Here is an 18,380-nt window from a genome sequence, read left to right on the forward strand (position 1 = left end):
TTGAGAGCTTCAAGTTCCTTGGCATCCACATCACCAACAAACTAAGATGCTCCAAGCACACCCGTGAAGAGGGAACGACAAAACCTATTCCCCCTCAGGAGACTGAAAAGATTTGGCATGGGTCCTCAGATCCTCAAAAGGTTTTACAGCTGCACCATCAAGAGCATCCTGACAGGTTGCATCACTGCCTGGTATGGCAACTGCTCGGCCTCTGACCGCAAGGCACTACAGAGGGTAGTGCGTACAACCCAGTACATTATCGGGGCCAAGCTTCCTGCCATCCAGGACCTCTATACCAGGCGGTGTCAGAGGAAGGCTCTAAAAATTGTCAAAGACTCCAGCCACCCTAGTCATAGACTGTTCTCTCTGCTACCGCACGGCAAGCGGTACCGGAGAGCCAAGTCTAGGTCCAAGAGGCTCCTAAATAGCTTCTACCCCCAAGCCATAAGACTCCTAAACAGCTAATCAAAAGGCTACCCAGACTATATGCATTGCTCTTTAATAATTTGTTATGCTTATCTCTTTTTTTTTATAGGTAATTTCTTAAAACTGCATTGTTGGTTAAGGGCTTGTAAGTAAGCATTTCACAGTAAGGTCTAAACCTGTTTTATTCGGGGCATGTGACAAATACAATTTGATTTGATTTGTTCCCTCTTCTCATCCCTGCTTCTTGTGAAAGCTCTGCAGTCTCCAACAGTTCTTCACAGCTCTATGACAATGTTGTGAATCTGTTCAAAATGGTCAATCAAGTCATGGACAACATTGGAAAGCAAGAAACATCTGAATCATCACTCTGGCTTTCCAGATTGACCAAAGTGCTTACTATAGCTGTAACAACAATGGGAACGCTCCCTGCTTCTTCCCAGAAAACAACAAGGCATGTAAACAGTGAACAGCCTGGAAGCTTACAATGTTTGTATATTTATGAGACGAGAGCATAGGAAAGCTTAGTCGGCCAACATCACATTCTAACAGCCTGGATGCTTGACACAAGTGTGTTTGCAGGAAATCCTTCCTGAGTATATATATATATATATATTTTTTTACCTTTATTTAACTGAGTACACTGTATTGCTCCAGGTAGCTTCCATTCTGACGAAACAGAGATTAGAAAAGTAACCCATTTCTTGTTACACATTAAAGGTTTATTACTATGTTGGAGAAAAAAACAGTATGTTGTCACAAGTACCATTCAACCTTCTTAAACTACACACATTAGAACATGTTCAATGTCTTACATACTTCAGTGTGAAGAGTATATTTCATCATCAGGGCTAGACAAAATAAATAAATAACATTCTAGGCTTTCACCAAGTGTGATGTTTACGACACTACAAGTGATGACTAAAACACACACAATGTCGGTTAACATCAATTTGCACTTGTGTGACGTTTGTCTTGTGTTTATAAAAACTAGAATAGGAACTTCCTAAACAGGGAATGACACACCTACCAGGAAATGACTCTAGGGGTGATTGTATTGACTAATAACCCTCTCGTGCCGGAGTCTGGTTCGAGTGGTAACACTCGATTCCCAGACCACACATGCCTCCAAGGCGACGGGATCAAGTCGCAACTCGGCCGTTCGTCTAAAGCTCTTCCTCACTGTTTGTTCTATACATGTCTTCCGACTTCCTATTGTCCTGTAAAAATATATATAATAATAAATAAAACAAAGGGAAGGAGATCGGAGCTCCTGGTATATATAAAAAATGACCTTGGCAGAGGCCAAACCACATACAGTACAAATCTCTTGACACCCACCAGGAAAAGACTCTGGAGGACAGTATCAATCAGTAAAAAAACACATACAGTATAAATACATAAATACATTACAAATAAATAAATACCTGCATACGCAAACAAATGAATTCAAATACACAAACAAATGATATCCCAGTACTTCATAAATATATAAATATATATATTTTTAAGTATAAATAAGTATCTCAGAAACTGTCGGGGACTTGCCACTGTCTGGCAGCTCTCGGTGATGCTTTATCTCAAGGAAAGTCTGAGAAAGCAATCAGAGGTGGTGTTGAGTGGCAGAACAAGCTAAGAACAAAACCCTCATGGGGAGAAAGAGATGAAGAAAAGCAGGCACTCAGTCCTTGACCAGTTGCTATTGTCCCAATTGATGGGGAACAGATAGAGCAAGGCTTGAACCAGCTACCTGCAGTTATACTATGAGGTGAAGACCTTGGCAGATACAGGGACGCTACACAATTGGTTTTGGTGCCATCCCCTATCTCAGATAAATAAAGTGCTCCGCTTGCTTCATGTTTTCAAATGTCCCGTTTGACCTTGATGGACAGATTAGATAGAAAGACTGAAGCAGGCTCGAACAGAAATGAAACATGTTTCAGCCAAATTCCATCACTACGCAGTTGCCTTAGAAGTCCAATAGGCTTCTGCACAGGTTTTGCTGCTGCTGTAGAGTACAGTTCAGACCCTCTGCCCTGGCCTGGAATTCAGGTGTTCGATGTTGCGCAGGCTGCGTTTTAGGTTCTGTGTGAAGTCACGGAGCTGCAGCAGGGTAAAGTGAGTTGCAACCTGAACCTCGTAGTCCCCTGGGAGACGTGAGGCCAGTCCCGAGGCCTTGTACTGGGCCACACTGCTCATCTGGCCAGGCTCCTGCATCTGAACAACACAAAAACACACACATACAGAAGGTTATTAACCTAAATGAACATCTCAAGTGTGATGATATAAGTGTAGGACCTCTAGGATCTTGTGCCAGTGTGCATGCATGTGTCTACTTCTTATTACTTAGGGAGTTTGTGTGTGTGTGTGTTTCAGTCTCACCTTGTTGACCTGGGCCAGCAGGTCTCTGATGTCAGCCAGGAGTCCTGTCACCTTGTCAGTGGTCACACGCTCCTTCAGCTCACCCAGCACATCCTGATACAGCTGCAGCCCCGCAGACATACTGCTCAGACACACCTCCTGTAGGCGGAAGCACACAGCTGGTCAGACACCTAACCAATAAAGAAACGTGTCCGAACTAACCATGTCAGCTTTATTAATCTATCTTTAACATTCAGCAGAACCATAGCATTGTTTCCCCTTCACACACACACACACACACACACACACACACACACACACACACACACACACACACACACACACACACACACACACACACACACACACACACACACACATACGTGGAGGAACGGAAGGACCATTGTCCTCAGTGAGTTTCATAAAGATACGAAATATATTCACGCCACCAAATAATTGATTAAAACACACTGTTTTGCAATGAAAGTCTACAGTAGTGATAGGTTCTAAATAAACAGAGTAAAAACTAACGGACAACTAGGAAAAGCTCAAACCAACGTTACCCAACGGGGTAAACAAGACATGTTCCCACCAGCACAAGTATTTACACCCGACTTTAGGCGGAGTCTCCTCCTTTTCTCTAAACATGACATCTTTGTTGCTAGGCAGAAAGTTAAGTGATGTGTGTAATAAACTGTTAATTTTCCCTTCATGTGACCTGACCTCGGCCCCCTGTCCTCACTAATCCACAGCTATCCACCCTTATCAGTGACCGCAACCATGTGATTGCCTTTTCCCTCACTTAGTAACTCTCCAAGCCCATGGCTCAAATCCACCCTCAATTGACCCCATCATATACATTCCTCATACAGATAACCATTAACTTCTGGTGTAGCAAGTATTTCAAATTACAACCCAACAGTAGCCTCAACAGCACTTTGTAGGGTAGCACCATGGTGTAGCTGGAGGAGAGCTAGTTTCCATTCTCCTCTGGGTACATTTACTTCAATACAAAACCTAGGAGGGTCACAGCTCTCACCCCCAACACTGTACTGCATGATTGTAGCGGGTTTACTAGCGCATTAGTTATAGTAGCTATGTTGACTATGACGTCAGATAATATGGTGACAACGATGTAGGCTGTGTGTAGCGGTTATGATATAAAGGTTTGCTTGAAAAGGTTTTTTCAGCTGGTCACAGATAGCTGATGTGTTGTGCACTGAAGTCCACAAGCAAAGGGAATCAGCTAGATGCAGGCAAGAGTGTGCAAGGCGGCTCTCGACCTGTGCACCTACGTTGTGAACTTACATTAATAGACTAGGTTGTAGCAACCTCCAGATGGGTGTATGGAAAAATGTTGTATCATGTAGTAGTCTAAACTTAGCGATGTTACATTGAGCTGGGTGAATGGAATATGAATTACAGTCATCCGATACGCTGTAATAGAAATAAGGCCATGTTCATTAAAAAAAAGAATCAACCTCCCTCATCTTAAATGGCACCGACCAGCACTGACACACACACACACGTACTCACCAGGGTGAAGTCGATTTGGTTTAGGGGTCTGCAGACAGTCCTTAGTTCTGGTGCTGCGGGGATGCCCAGGGAGGTCACCATGGACTGGTACGGCATGTTCCTAGACTGGCTGGACGGGTCAAGGGTCAGGCCCTAGGAGAACAGGAGTGGTGTGGTTATAGAGCTGGCTCCAATGTAATGCATTAATGTAGGTCTATGGGTAGACTGCAGATCAAACAGAGAGAAGTTATGGTTAGTGCACTTTTGGAATCTGTGGTGTTAGTGGTCATGGCTGGATGTAAAACCAACCACCGCAAGTTTAAAAGCACAAAGAAATGCATCCGATTTGCATTTTAATTAAACCTATATTTTCCTTAATTGGCCTGCAGATACAAGGCATGATTGAATTGACTAAATGTAGCTGCAGCTAAATGTGATATTGATCTTTGTTAGATACATGCTTTGCATTCTTCAGTTTAAATGTGGCCTGTCGCGTGCTAGGGTTTGTTTTATGCAAAAAAACAAACCACAACATTTGCATGATACAAATTCATCAAACGGTCAACGTGATTTCAACTCAAATCGAGCATTAAAGACCATGCAAAGCTGCGTAAGTTTACCCATAGAAGTTTGCGATAAATGACATGCAGTAAAGACAATACACACCAGGTAAGAACAGGGCATCATCGCCCTCCCATAGACTTACCATGATTTTGACACTGGACCCGTGAACCACAGGGATGTTGCCTAATATTTTTTCGACCAAACTCCTTGGGTCCATTGACTTCTCTGGAATATGCGCGGACCGGACCAGAAAAGCCGAACAGCAGAGCAGACCTACAACTTTGAGAAACAAAAAACAGCTGCAGAACGACTCTACGATGCTACAGATCCTTAATAAGTTGCACTGTGACGTACAGCCAGTGCCGCGCAGAACCGTAAGCAAGAAAGGAGCGCGTGCCAAATATAGTACATTGAGTTACACAGTATCCATGCACAATTAAAAATGCCTGGAGACAACCACTCAAAATATGTCCAAGCTATTATGACTTTCTTCAGACAATAATTAAAAAAAACTAAATATTGTTTCCAAGTAAAAAAAAAGTTGCATCAAGCAGAACAAATGCAGTGTCCTAGTCAAATGTATTTATACAAATATAAGATACAATATCACTTACTTTTGAGAGTGTTCATTCTGTGTCAGTATGGTTAGTCTATTTGGCTAAAGACTTGAAGGAGACTTGAAGTATTTATATGAATGATAGTACGATTCATGGGAATTTCCACTGAAGGGTCATTGTAAACCTGCAATAGTGAGTGACTAATAATTTGGTCTCTATTCAATCTGCATTGCGGAAGTTCAGATTTACAGCGTGATTGAATGTAAAGGCAATGTTCTCGCTTTAGCGGAGACTGAATTCACGGTAAACGCTGCATATGTCAGCTCGATCGGAAATGAGGCTTCCTTTACACTTCTATCGCGGAATATGTAACGCTTCAGTTTTACATATTGAATAAAATCCCTTAAGAGATGATAGGACGACCTCCTGCTGACCTTGTGATAGCTTGGCATGCATTCACTTTAAATAATGCCACTTTAATAATGTTTACATATCTTATCTCATATGTATATGCTGTATTTTATACCATCTATTGCATCTTGCCTATGCTGCTCAGTCATCGATCATCCATATATTTATATGTACATATTCTTATTCCATCCCTTTAGATTTGTGTGTATTAGGTAGTTGTTGTGGAATTGATAGATTACTTGTTAGATATTACTGGACTGTCAGAACTAGAAGCACAAGCATTTTGCTATACTCGCATGCTAACCATGTGTATGTGACCAATAACATTTGATTTGAAAATCAGAACATGAGCAAATATATAATGCATAGGATTAAACCTGCGCTTATGATAAAAAAAATACAACTTGCCTATTAGGCTATCAATACAGAAACGAAGTATAGGCTAAGCCTAATTGTTCTATTTTGCTGTTTTACATCTATTATAATGCTATTATTTTTATTTTACTAGGCCAATATTATTTTATTTCCTATTGCTTATTGTGAAGCACTTTGAGCTGCACATAATGAATCAAATAAATGAAACAAAGCTATTAATTGCCACCTCCACCTGGCTGTCATGGTCTGGACTTACTGTCACTCCTGCCCTACAGCACTCCCTGATGTTTAACTGTATGTGTCTTAACCCCATCTATTAAACAACGTTTTATCTGTAAAGTGTGTTGAAAATTATGAAATGCACTTTAAATAGGCCTAGCTGGTGACTTGACTTGATTAACAGGCCTATAGGCTATAATTGTTATTATTATCTTGCTTTTTAATTTACATTTGTGAATGGGAAATTAGTTGTAGCCTATAATTCAGAAAGAATGTCACATGAGTTTTTGATCAAATTCAAAGCCTGAAGTGATCAGTCGTGCTGCGGACAATAGGCTATGCTTGAACGTAGCTATCTGCGCTCTACAAAACAGTCGCACATCCAAATACACTGCAGAGAAAGTTCGCACGTGTAGCTGTTGACATCATGGCGAGCAATGACTCAAACAGCCTCATGGCGTTTTCAGTGACGTTCACGTAGGGCTACATTACCCAGGAAAAATATATGTACATCATTTCACAACTCTAGTTGTAGCAATTCGACATATTACGTATGCTACCGTCTGAGTAGGCCTATACAGAGGATATAAGGTTGCGTTACCAAATGCTTAGTCCATATTTTATTGCCTCAAAAAATATTAAAGACGAATATCCCCATTTGTGAAATCGTTTTTTTCCGCAGAAAGTCAAGTAGTCTTACTTCAGGCTATGTGCATTGCGCAATGACAGGAAGTCCACACACATCTTGATTGCAAGGTGTGCTCGCTGTTCTTGACTACAAATAATTTTCTTAGGCAATAACTGACCTCATTCCCAGCGTCTTAATGTACCATTTATCATGCCGTTCATGAATAACCTATATCGCTTCAAGAATTGGCATGACATTGCTATACGCTTCTTTTGATGGTATACATTTTTTTCTAATGTAGGCTAGGCCTTTTCCAGTTGTTGTGCCTACCAGTAATGCTAAGCTCGTGAATATTGAACACATCATGATGACTGATCCCTGACAATATGATGAATCCATGTTGCAGAGCACCTTGACATTTTAATATTCAATTGTCACCTTAGCAATTGAGTAATCAAGCAAGATGCTCTAGATCTTGTCCACTTTGAACCTATCAACTTTCTGAAGTATTATCAAATTCTATATCTTAACTTAAATTAAAACACATTTGACAAATGATCACAAGCAGCCAGTAGGTGTATATATTTTTTATAATACAATGAATTGATAAATGGCCAAAAACATGCACTAAGGTTCTACTGTCACGCTTTATCAAAGACAAACATTTCTTATTTTCATAGATGCAATGGCAATTGGTGTACGAATTAAACTGACTTTCCACAAATTACCTTACCTTGCAAGGGCCTTGAACCATATGTCTACGGTTGTGTCCCAATAATCTCTCCCTCCTCCTGAAGTATGACTCATTCACTAGTCTGCACATATTGAATAGCACTGGATTGGTGTTGGCATGGGCATTTGTTCACTTCATGAATTTGACAGGAAATGACTGGTAGATGATTGCATTATATGATTGGTTTATACACTGCATTCGGGAAAGTATTCAGACCCCTTCCCTTTTTTCACATTTTGTTACATTACAGCCTTATTCTAAAATGGATAAAAATGCTTTCCTCAATCTACACAAAATACCCCATAATGACAAAATGAAAACAGTTTTAGAAAAGTTTGCAAATGTATATATTTTATTAAGTTTAACAGAAAAACTTTTATTTACATAAGTATTCAGACCCTTTGCTATGAGACTCGAAACTGAGTTCAGGCACATCCTGTTTCCATTGATCATCCTTGAGATGTTTCTACAACTTGATTGGAATCCACCTGTGGCAAATTCAATTGATTGGACATGATTTGGAAAGGCACACACCTGTCTATATAAGCTCCCACAGTTGACAGTACATGTCAGAGCAAAAACCAAGCCATGAGGTCGAAGGTATTGTCCATAGAGCTCCAAGACAGGATTGTGTCGAGGCACAGATCTGGGGAAGTGTACCAAAACATTTCTGCAGCATTGAAGGTCCCCAAGAACACATTCTTAAATGGAAGAAGTTTGGAACCACCAAGACTCTCCCTTAGCTGGCTGTCCAGCCAAACTGAGCAATTGTGGGAGAAGGGCCTTGGTCAGGGAGGTGACCAAGAACTCAATGGTCACTGACAGAGCGCCAGAGTTCCTCTGTGGAGATGGGAGAACCTTCCAGGACAACCATCTCTACAGCACTCCACCAATCAGGCCTTTATGGTAGAGTAACCAGACTGAAGCCACTCCTCAGTAAAAGGCACATGAGTCGCTTGGAATTTGCCAGAAGGCACCGAAAGGATTCTCAGACCATGAGAAACATGGTTCTCTGGTCTGATGAAACCAAGATTGAACCCTTTGGCCTGAATGCAAAGCATCACGTTTGGAGGAAACCTGGCACTATCCCTACGGTGAAGCATGGTGGTGGCAGAATCATGCTGTGGGGATGTTTTTCAGAGGCAGGGACAGGGAGACTAGTCAGAATCGAGGGAAAGATGAACAGAGCAACACGCAGAGATCCTTGATGAAAACCTGCTACAGAGCACTCAGGACCTCCGACTGGGGCAAAGGTTCAGGACAACAACCCTAAGCATACAAAACCTGAAAATAGCTGTGCAGTGACACTCACCATCCAACCTGACAGAGCTGGAGAGGTTGTGCAGAGAATGGGAGAAACTCCCCAAATACAGTTGTGTCAAGCTTGTTGCGTAATACTCAAGAAGACTCAAGGCTGTAATTAGTGCCAAAGGTGCTTCACAAAGTACTGAGTAAAGGGTCTGAATACTTAAGTAAAATGTGATATTTCCATTTATTTATAATTTTTCAACCTTTTCTAAAAACCTGCTTTGTTATGGGGTATTGTGTGTAGATTGAGGAAAAAACTCCATTTTAGAATAAGGCTGTAACGTAACAAATTGTGGAAAAAGGTGAGGGGTCTGAATACTTTCCGAATGCACTGTATTATACCAGTCATTTCTTTTAAAATCCATGAAGCGAATGGAACAAGTGCACACTTCCTGATTTTTTTTTTGATAATTGGGATGCACCCTGAGGTAGGAGGAAGAGGGAGCTAAATGAAGAAATCAGGGGAAGGAACAGGAGCTGTGAACAATGAGGCAGAGAAATCTAACTAGTTGAGCTCAATGGCACGCAGTTCTCAAGAGGGCCAACAAATTAATTGATTTCCCTCAAGGTATTTTGAAATATGAGTTTCCATTTCTGCATTTTAGAAAGGGCAGCTGTCAAGATATTGAATTGCATTGCGCAGCAAGAATAACAAATCAAGGACCCAACATCATTCCTGACAGAAAAGCTTACAAATACAAGCTGCTCTGTGCCAAACAGCTCTTAGTTTTCCAGACATACACTGTACAAATTAGTGTTCACCAAATTAGAATTTAAAATGACAAAGACTGTTTATTTGTGTGCTGGCCTCAAACTCAGTACAGATACACCAAATGCTTCCACCAGCAAGTTAACAGTCACACGCAAAGTCTAAAAGCAGGGACAACGAGGACCAGTGGTAGGGTTGAATAGAGGTGTTCTTATTGTATGTTAGAATGCTAACACAGATATATAACGTTATAATGGCCTTTTGCCTGCAGAGAAATAAACAAAAACAACTATTACAATAGGGAGGATGGAGGGGGAGAGAAAGGGAAAAAACATCAAGGCATCCTTGCACTTGCTCCCCTCAGAGGATCATGGGAAACTGTCGTCGTCATCTTCGGCCATCTCCTTGGCGAACTCCAGGTCCTGCTGCTCCCGCTCTCTGCGCTCCTGAAATGGAAACACACAGAAGAACATGTCAACAATTTAAAGCTGCAATAGGTAACTTTCTGGGAGACCTGACCAAATTCACACACAAATGTGTGTTATAGATCTGTCACTCATTGAAAGCAAGTTTAAGCGGTAGATCTGTTCTATGTGTGCTATGCATCTGTACACCAGCTTCAAATAGCTGAAAATATAAGATTTTTGGTTATGGAAAATATATTTCAGTGGTTTAGATGGTACAATGATTCTCACAAACTGAAATTAGGCAGACTAAGACTTAGCAACCAGAAAATGGCGGAGTAATTTCTGCATAGTGCATCTTTAAAACGATTAAGTTTGCAAATAGCAATCATTTTAAAATGATAGTACACATCTAGGTCTGAAATTCTAGCCCCAAATATAACATGACAAAAAGTAGTTGACTACACTACCCCCTTGTGGTCACAAAAGTAAAATATAGTATACTGGTAGTTCAGTAGAACAGATAAAGAACAATTTCCTACCATCTCCAACAGAACTCTCACGAGGGTCAATTTCAGGGGCTAATACAAGGAGTAGTACAAGGTTGGTACACACCTCTGCTGATTCTAGGTCCTTGTTGTAAGCCTTGGGTGGAAACCTCATGGCCTTGACAGACATATTGTGTATGTCCAGGCAGAAGGAGATCCTCTGGTGAAAGGCCAGCTGGGGCTCCCTGGTACCGTAGATATCCATGGTCTCTTTAGACTGAACATAGCCTTTCTCATGGTTGATGCTGGCTTCGATCACTCCATCACGGATAGCCTGGAAAAGAGGGATGAGGTCGGGAGAGAGAAAAATCAGTAAGAGACTGAGGTAGTTTTCCATTGCCAACTGTGGCTTAGGACAGTTGAGGACTGCATGCCATATTTACCACACAGAAGCGATGTGCTTTTCTATTAATGCTCTTTAGAAAATACCATGATCTTAAGGTAAATGTACAATATATACACTGAACAAAAATATAAACGCAAAAAAGTGTTGTAAAGTGTTGATTCCATGTTTCATTAACTGAAATAAAAGACCCCAGACATTTTTATATGCACAAAAAGCTTATTTCTCTCAAATGTGATGGGTGACAGGCTTGGCATATCAAGAAGCTGATTATTAAACAGCATGATCATTACACAAGCGCACAAAGCCATGTCTCAAGTTAAGGGAGCGCGCAATTGGCATGCTGACTACAGGAATTTCCAGCAGAGCTGTAATGTTAATTTCTCTACCATAAGCCGCCTCCATCATTTTAGAGAATTTGTCAGTCCAACTGGCCTCACAACCGCAGACCACATGTAACCACGCCAGCCCAGGACCTCCACACTTGGCTTTTTCGCCTACGGGATTGTCTGAGACCAGCCACCCGAAGAAACTGTGGGTATGCACAGCAAAATAATTTCTGCACAAACTGTCAAAAACAGCCTCAGGGAAGATCATTTGCGTTCTCGTCATCCTCACCAGGGTCTTGACCTGACTGCAGTTCAGTGTCCTAATAGACTTCGGTGGATAATTGCTCACCTTCGATGGCCACTGGCACGCTGGGGAAGTGTGCTCTTCACAGATGAATCCCGGTTTCAACTGTACCGAGTAGATGGCAGAAAGTGTGTATGGAGTCGTGTGGGCGAGCGGTTTGCTGATGTCAATGTTGTGAACAGAATGCCCCATGGTGGCGGTGGGATTATGGTATGGGCAGGCATAAGCTACGGACAACGCACACAATTGCATTTTATCGATGGCAATTTGAATGCCCAGAGATACCGTGACGAGATCCTGAGGCACATTGTTGTGCCATTCATGCGCCGCAATCACCTCATTTTTTATCATGAAAATGATGTCGCAAGAATCTGTACACAATTCCTGAAAGCTGAAAATGTCCCAGTTCTTCCATAGCCTGCATACTCACCAGAAACGTCACCCATTGAGCATGTTTGGGATGCTGTGGATCGACATGTATGAGAGCGTGTTCCAATTCCCATCAAGATCCAGCAACTTCACACAGCCATTGAAGAGGAGTGGGACAACATTCCACAAGCCACAATCAGCCTGATCAACTGTATGCGAAGGAGATGTGTCGCGCTGCATGAGGCAAATGGTCACATCAGATACTGACTGGTTTTCTGATCCACGCCCCTAGACCGCGTTGACCCCAATCTGGGTTCGAATAATGGTCCACCAATTGAGTATGGCTGTAATATGTCATGTTACCTTGGCCACTATGAACTCAGCATCCTCTGGACTGTCCAGCTGCAGCTTCTGAGCGATGTCTGCCAGAGATATACGAGAGTATGACAGGCTGATCATACGCACACCTACAGGGAGAGATGGTTTTAAATATCAACAAGTCATTCAGGTATTAAAAATGAAGAGCCATGACCAAAAACTTAAAAAGAAGAGGAAGCCATCTGAGAATGTGGAAGAATAGCCCGAAGTGAAAGGCCTGGTCACTGACCTGTCTTGATGACATTGTGTCGCAGGCGGATGATCAAGGTGTAGGTGCCGTCTGCCTGGAACTTCTCTCCAAACTGATCCAGGGCCTGGTTGAACTTGGCCAGGTTACCCGTCCTGACAGCTGTGTGGGAACAGAGACCAGGGTTGAAATCTTACTCACACTTAAAATGCATTCTCATGACCCAGCTTTCCCGCAAACGTACCCTGCGTGAGCAGGAAATAGGGCGCTAGGGATCTCTTCAGTGGAGCCTGGCGGAACTGCAGCCTGTCTGGGATCTCCCCAAGCAACAGCTCCACCACAATCAGCAACTTGTGGACCTGATAGGGATAGAGATGTGAACAAACTTTTTTTGTGGGCTATTTTATTTGTTAAGCACTTTGATATGTATCTGCTGAATTATTATTGAAATATTGAAATAGCATTAGCGACTGAGAAAAACAAATTGATACAATTTACAGCCAATAATGCAGGCCTTAGGGGTGGGGGGGGGTGAGCATGGGGGTCTTGGCAGATGAGATGTTGTCATTGCGTGCGTCTAAGTTGTTGTTCGCGTGTGTACGTTTGTGTATGAAGTGGAGAAAGAAAATTAGGAAAAATGTAAAACTAAATATTATATATTTAAAAAAAGAAATGCATCATCCCCTGTAAGAAATGTGCTATATAAATACAGTTTGAGCAACAACTGTAAAACCATAACAAAAGTGTATTTCATTTATTTTAATTTTAAATAAGGTAGCCTTGTGGTTAAGAGAGTTGGGCCAGTAACCAAAAGGTCGCCGTTTCAAATCCGTGTGACGACTTGGTGAAAAATCTGTCGGCTGTGCCCTTGAGCAAGGTTCTTAATCCAAATTTCTTCGATAAGTCACTCTAGATAAGAGTGTCTGCTAAAAGACTAAAATGTAATAATTGCACTTAGGGAAAAACTGCATGCTGTGTGTACTGACTGTTTGTTTGAAGCCCACAGCTGTGTGTTGGGGGGCCTTCCTCAAGGCGTTGGTCAGGGTCCTCCTGGCCTCTGTGTACTCCAGCTGGATAGCCTTGATACGACCTGGAGGGTCGAGGGAGCAGTGGTGGAAAAAGTACCCGATTGTCATACTTTAGTAAAAGTAAAGATACCTTAATCGAAAATTACTCAAGTAAAAGTCACCCAGTAAAAACCTACTTGAGTAGAAGTCTAAAAGTTTTAAATATACTTAATTACTTATCAAAAGTAAATGTAATTGCTAAAACCGACAAGTATCAAAAGTAAAAGTATGAATAACTTGTTTTACATTTGTTTACAGCTAGCCAGGGGCACACTCCAACACTGAAACATAATAGGGATGGTCTCTATAAGTGTGAATTTGACAATTTCTGTCCTGCTAAGCATTAAAAATGTAACGAGTACTTTTGGGTGTCAGGGAAAATGTATGGAGTAAAGAGTACATTATTTTCTTCAGGAATGAAGTAAAAGTATAAGTTGTCAAAAAATATAAATAGTAAGTTAAAGTACAGATACCCCAAAAAAACGACTTAAGTATTTTTACTTAAGTACTTTACGCCACTGGGAGGGAGAGAATGATCAGAGTGGAAGAGCAGCAAACTAAGGCCACAACTACAAATTAATTCATATTCTGAGGAAGTTTCTTAGTCACTTCAAAATCTGTAGAGGCGTAGTGGCCTGATAATTCAATTGAATGTGATTAAACTAAACTTCTGATGTCGTCAACTAATAAAATGTTTACAGTTTAATCACAGGTGATGATTTATTTAAACAGATATTGGTATGCTTAGGGCTCCTCCCCCTCACCTGTATAGTAGAGGTAGCGGGCCCACTCGTTGTTGTTGGCCAGCTCGGGGAAGACTGACTTGGACACCAGCTTCTCAGCCTGGTCGTACAGGTTGTACTGCAGGTAGTTCCTCAGCAGCAGGTTGAGCAGCGTGGCCTGGCCGTCGGCGTCGTGCCGCAAGGTGGCTGTCCTCAGGCGCGTGTGCAGGAAACTTTGCGAGAGAAGGGGTTTAATTTGTTTAAAAATCGATCAAAGGCATTACATATTGACTTGGATAGGTTCCAAACTGGCCTACTGCCTTTTGAAACAAATTCCATCTTTCCCCATCTGTTTAAGTCAGAAAAAACAAAAACAGTCAGTGAAAGTGTTGGTGGGCTTACCTACGCACGGTGTCCAGCTGGTTGAGGAACTCGTAGACGCGGGAGTGGTAGTAGTAACACTTAGCAGCCACCAGGTCCAGAGCCCGCCGGTTCTGAGGGCCGATCTTCTGCAAGAGCTCGTCTGACACCTTCTGGGCCTACAGAGAGAAAAGTAAGAAGCTAACAACCAAGACAGGCAGTCGGGCATTAAACCAGTCATAACCTATTTCTAAGGACTATGGTATGATGGTGAGCAATGTAAAACCAAAGAGAATTCAGAGCTCAATCCAATATAAATATGTACTGTGCATGCATGAGAGAGAGCGTGTGAGCTCAGTCAGCCCACCTCTGTGTAGCGTTTGTTGTTGGTGAGGTAAACCACCAGGAGCAGCTGCAGGTAGGCCTCCGCCTCAGGGATCAGGGGGGTGGCAGCTGCCTTCCCTGTACGGGGCCTGAACTGGACATCTCCCTCGGTGTCCATGGGCTGGATGGATGCAATTGATGGAGGGGAGAGGGTGTGGGTAGAGGGAAAAGGAAAGACAGAACCGGACAGAAAGCGACCAAAGGAGACAGAGCGAAAAAGGCCATGAGTAATAGTTCGTAGCCAAGGTTTCTCAGCAATAATAGTAGTACCACAGTCTTTTCTATCTGATACTATCTGTGCTCATCGTACCTCCTCCAGGAAGCTGAGTAGGAACTCCTTGCCGGCGGCATTGGAGGTGTAGAAGCCAGACACAGCCTTGTGCAGCACGTTGGGGTTGAGGCGGCGGCTGGTGGAGGGCAGGGCACGCAAGGCCCTCAGCACAAAGCGAGGCTCCTTGCCCGACACAGCCTTCTCTATCTGCTTTACATGCTCCTTGATGTCTGCAACGGGAGAGGGGGAGTAAGGTCATAAGGAAAGACTTATGGAAGAGTGATACAGAAAAATCTGACATTTAATTTCAGTTCTTTCACTTATCTCAAAACTGAAAATAATTTAAAATACAATGTAGTTACTGACATGGCAAGCTAGGTAGCTACATTTACATTTAAGTCATTTAGCAGACGCTCTTATCCAGAGCGACTTAGCTACAGTTGGAGATACAAAAAAGTACTGCTTTGACAGTAGTGATTTCCAACTGACACACATTGAAGTAAACATGGCTAGCAAACTGATTAATTAACTAGCTGGCTAGCTATGACTCGGGGGTTTTGTTTTTGTTAGATACCCAGTTAGCTAGCTACTACTACAGCGAGTGAATAAAAGTCAGACCATATAGTAAACAGGCTAAGTAGGTCAGCTATCTATATTCTCTCAGTATAGCTACATTTGAACAAAATATTGCCAATTAAACAGAGCAAATAAGCTAACGTTAGCTAGTTACATTGACTAACAACTGCTTGCTAACGCTAACTAGCTAACTAAGATTAAGTACAGTAGGTAGCATAAACACGAAGCAGTTGCAATATTCAGTATCTGACATTGAGTTTGAATGTATCCTTTTCAGTATTTGTGTTAAAGCTCAGCTAACCATCTAGCTAGCTACCTTCAAGTGTGAGGGTATCAAGTTCCTTGGGTTTCTTTTCTGCAGTAGCCGAGTCTTCCTCCGGCATCTCCACATCCTGCGGCTCGGGGCCCGCATCCTTCTGTTTATCAGCTTTGGAGTCCTTGGATTTCTCGCGTCTCTTGGCTGTTGTCTCTTTCATACTGTCTGAAATGAAACGTGCAAGTAAAAGTAACAACGTAACTATCAATAAGACATGTCAAAATAAACGACGTAGAATTCACATTTATTTGACTCCATTCAACACTCACATTCGTCTCGTCGGCAGAATGACTGGCAACTATTGTGACGCGCAAAGGATTATGGGGACATACCATACTAGTTGATCCTGACAATATCGAGCAGTCAAAAGTAATAGATAGCTGATGAAAGTGATAATTTTCACTGTAACGCTACTTTTAGTACGAATTGTTGTTTTGAAGTAGATATAAAACAGGGAGATCTGTTAACAATAATCATTTTCTTAAATTCCGGAGTTCCAAATTAAGCAGCAGCAGCTGAAAAGATGAGCTCCTACAAATATTGAAATTTAAATGTTTTTTTAGAGTAAAGTACATCGAAAAAAAATCAAAAGAAAACTGCAAACTGAATAGGAGACCAAACAAGCAGCAAACAAAGAAGAAAGGCTTTTGAAAAAGTAACAATTTTTCATAAAATTATACCGTTTTCTTAGCTAGCTAAGTTGTTTACCTGTTGCTAGGCAGTTGCTAGGGACATTCCTGAAAGAAGCTAGCTAGCTAACAAGGAGTGTCTAGTTGGCAGAAGAGAAGAAGGGACAAAGAAGGGACAAAGTGGGACAAAATAAGGACAGAAGAAAAGGGAAAGGGGACATTAAGGTGAAGCAGTCCTCTAAAGACACAAAAGACAATAATACAAGAAACAACACTTCTATTGCCTCTCCCTCTACGATACGCACTTCCGGTTTGGTTTGGAGCGAGTAGTTGCATTCCGCTTTGCTCCACAGGTAGTATTACAGGTAGTATTACATTTCATTTCATTACAGTACAACAGTTTGATTTGTTTGATCTTAGCTGGCTACATAGCCGTCTTTGTATCCAAGATAATTGTGTAGTCTAGAGTAATTGTCGAGGTTACCTAGCCAGTTAGAGGTTACCTAGCCAGCTACACTTTCAAACAAAGTCAACAACGCAGCCACTGCTAGCTAGCCTATTTCACCAGCCAGCAGTACTATATCATTTTAGTCAATAAGATTTTTTGCAACGTAAGCTTAACTTTCTGAACATTCGAGACGTGTAGTCCACTTGTCATTCCAATCTCCTTTGCATTAGCGTAGCCTCTTCTGTAGCCTGTCAACTATGTGTCTGTCTATCCCTGTTCTCTCCTCTCTGCACAGACCATACAAACGCTTCACACCGCGTGGCCGCTGCTACTCTAACCTGGTGGTCCCAGCGCGCACGACCCACGTGGAGTTCCAGGTCTCAGGCAGCCTCTGGAACTGCCGATCTGCGGCCAACAAGGCAGAGTTCATCTCAGCCTATGCTTCCCTCCAGTCCCTCGACTTCTTGGCACTGACGGAAACATGGATTACCACTGATAACACTGCTACTCCTACTGCTCTCTCCTCGTCTGCCCACGTGTTCTCGCACACCCCGAGAGCTTCTGGTCAGCGGGGTGGTGGCACTGGGATCCTCATCTCTCCCAAGTGGACATTCTCTCTTTCTCCCCTGACCCATCTGTCTATCGCCTCCTTTGAATTCCATGCTGTCACAGTTACCAGCCCTTTCAAGCTTAACATCCTTATCATTTATCGCCCTCCAGGTTCCCTTGGAGAGTTCATCAATGAGCTTGACGCCCTGATAAGTTCCTTTCCTGAGGATGGCTCACCTCTCACAGTTCTGGGTGACTTTAACCTCCCCACGTCTACCTTTGACTCATTCCTCTCTGCCTCCTTCTTTCCACTCCTCTCCTCTTTTGACCTCACCCTCTCACCTTCCCCCCCTACTCACAAGGCAGGCAATACGCTTGACCTCATCTTTACTA

General features: G+C 42.3%; 1 protein-coding gene across 1 annotated transcript; it reads right to left on the reverse strand.

The window, feature by feature from the left end:
• Positions 1-9,860: 9,860 nt before the first annotated feature.
• Positions 9,861-16,722, reverse strand: LOC139580166 (26S proteasome non-ATPase regulatory subunit 3-like). Its single transcript, XM_071408723.1, has 12 exons — positions 16,631-16,722; positions 16,362-16,526; positions 15,509-15,699; positions 15,182-15,319; positions 14,857-14,993; positions 14,497-14,687; positions 13,652-13,755; positions 12,910-13,024; positions 12,708-12,827; positions 12,464-12,567; positions 10,823-11,029; positions 9,861-10,249 (listed from the first exon to the last, which is right to left on the reverse strand). Exons 2-12 carry the CDS (start codon positions 16,519-16,521, stop codon positions 10,172-10,174), a joined length of 1,545 nt encoding a protein of 514 aa, XP_071264824.1. The 5' UTR covers positions 16,522-16,526; positions 16,631-16,722; the 3' UTR covers positions 9,861-10,171.
• Positions 16,723-18,380: the final 1,658 nt, after the last annotated feature.

This window comes from Salvelinus alpinus, chromosome 1 (assembly GCF_045679555.1).
Source record: "Salvelinus alpinus chromosome 1, SLU_Salpinus.1, whole genome shotgun sequence".
NCBI lineage: Eukaryota > Metazoa > Chordata > Actinopteri > Salmoniformes > Salmonidae > Salvelinus > Salvelinus alpinus.

Excerpts from the sequence above, each read along its gene's own strand:
- LOC139580166 (XM_071408723.1), bottom strand. The coding sequence starts at position 16,521 with ATGAAAGAGACAACAGCCAAGAGACGCGAGAAATCCAAGGACTCCAAA. Across the intron at positions 15,320-15,508 it reads TACTCAGCTTCCTGGAGGAG|CCCATGGACACCGAGGGAGA; the intron begins GTACGATGAGCA and ends GCATCCATCCAG. Across the intron at positions 12,568-12,707 it reads ACACAATGTCATCAAGACAG|GTGTGCGTATGATCAGCCTG; the intron begins GTCAGTGACCAG and ends CTCTCCCTGTAG.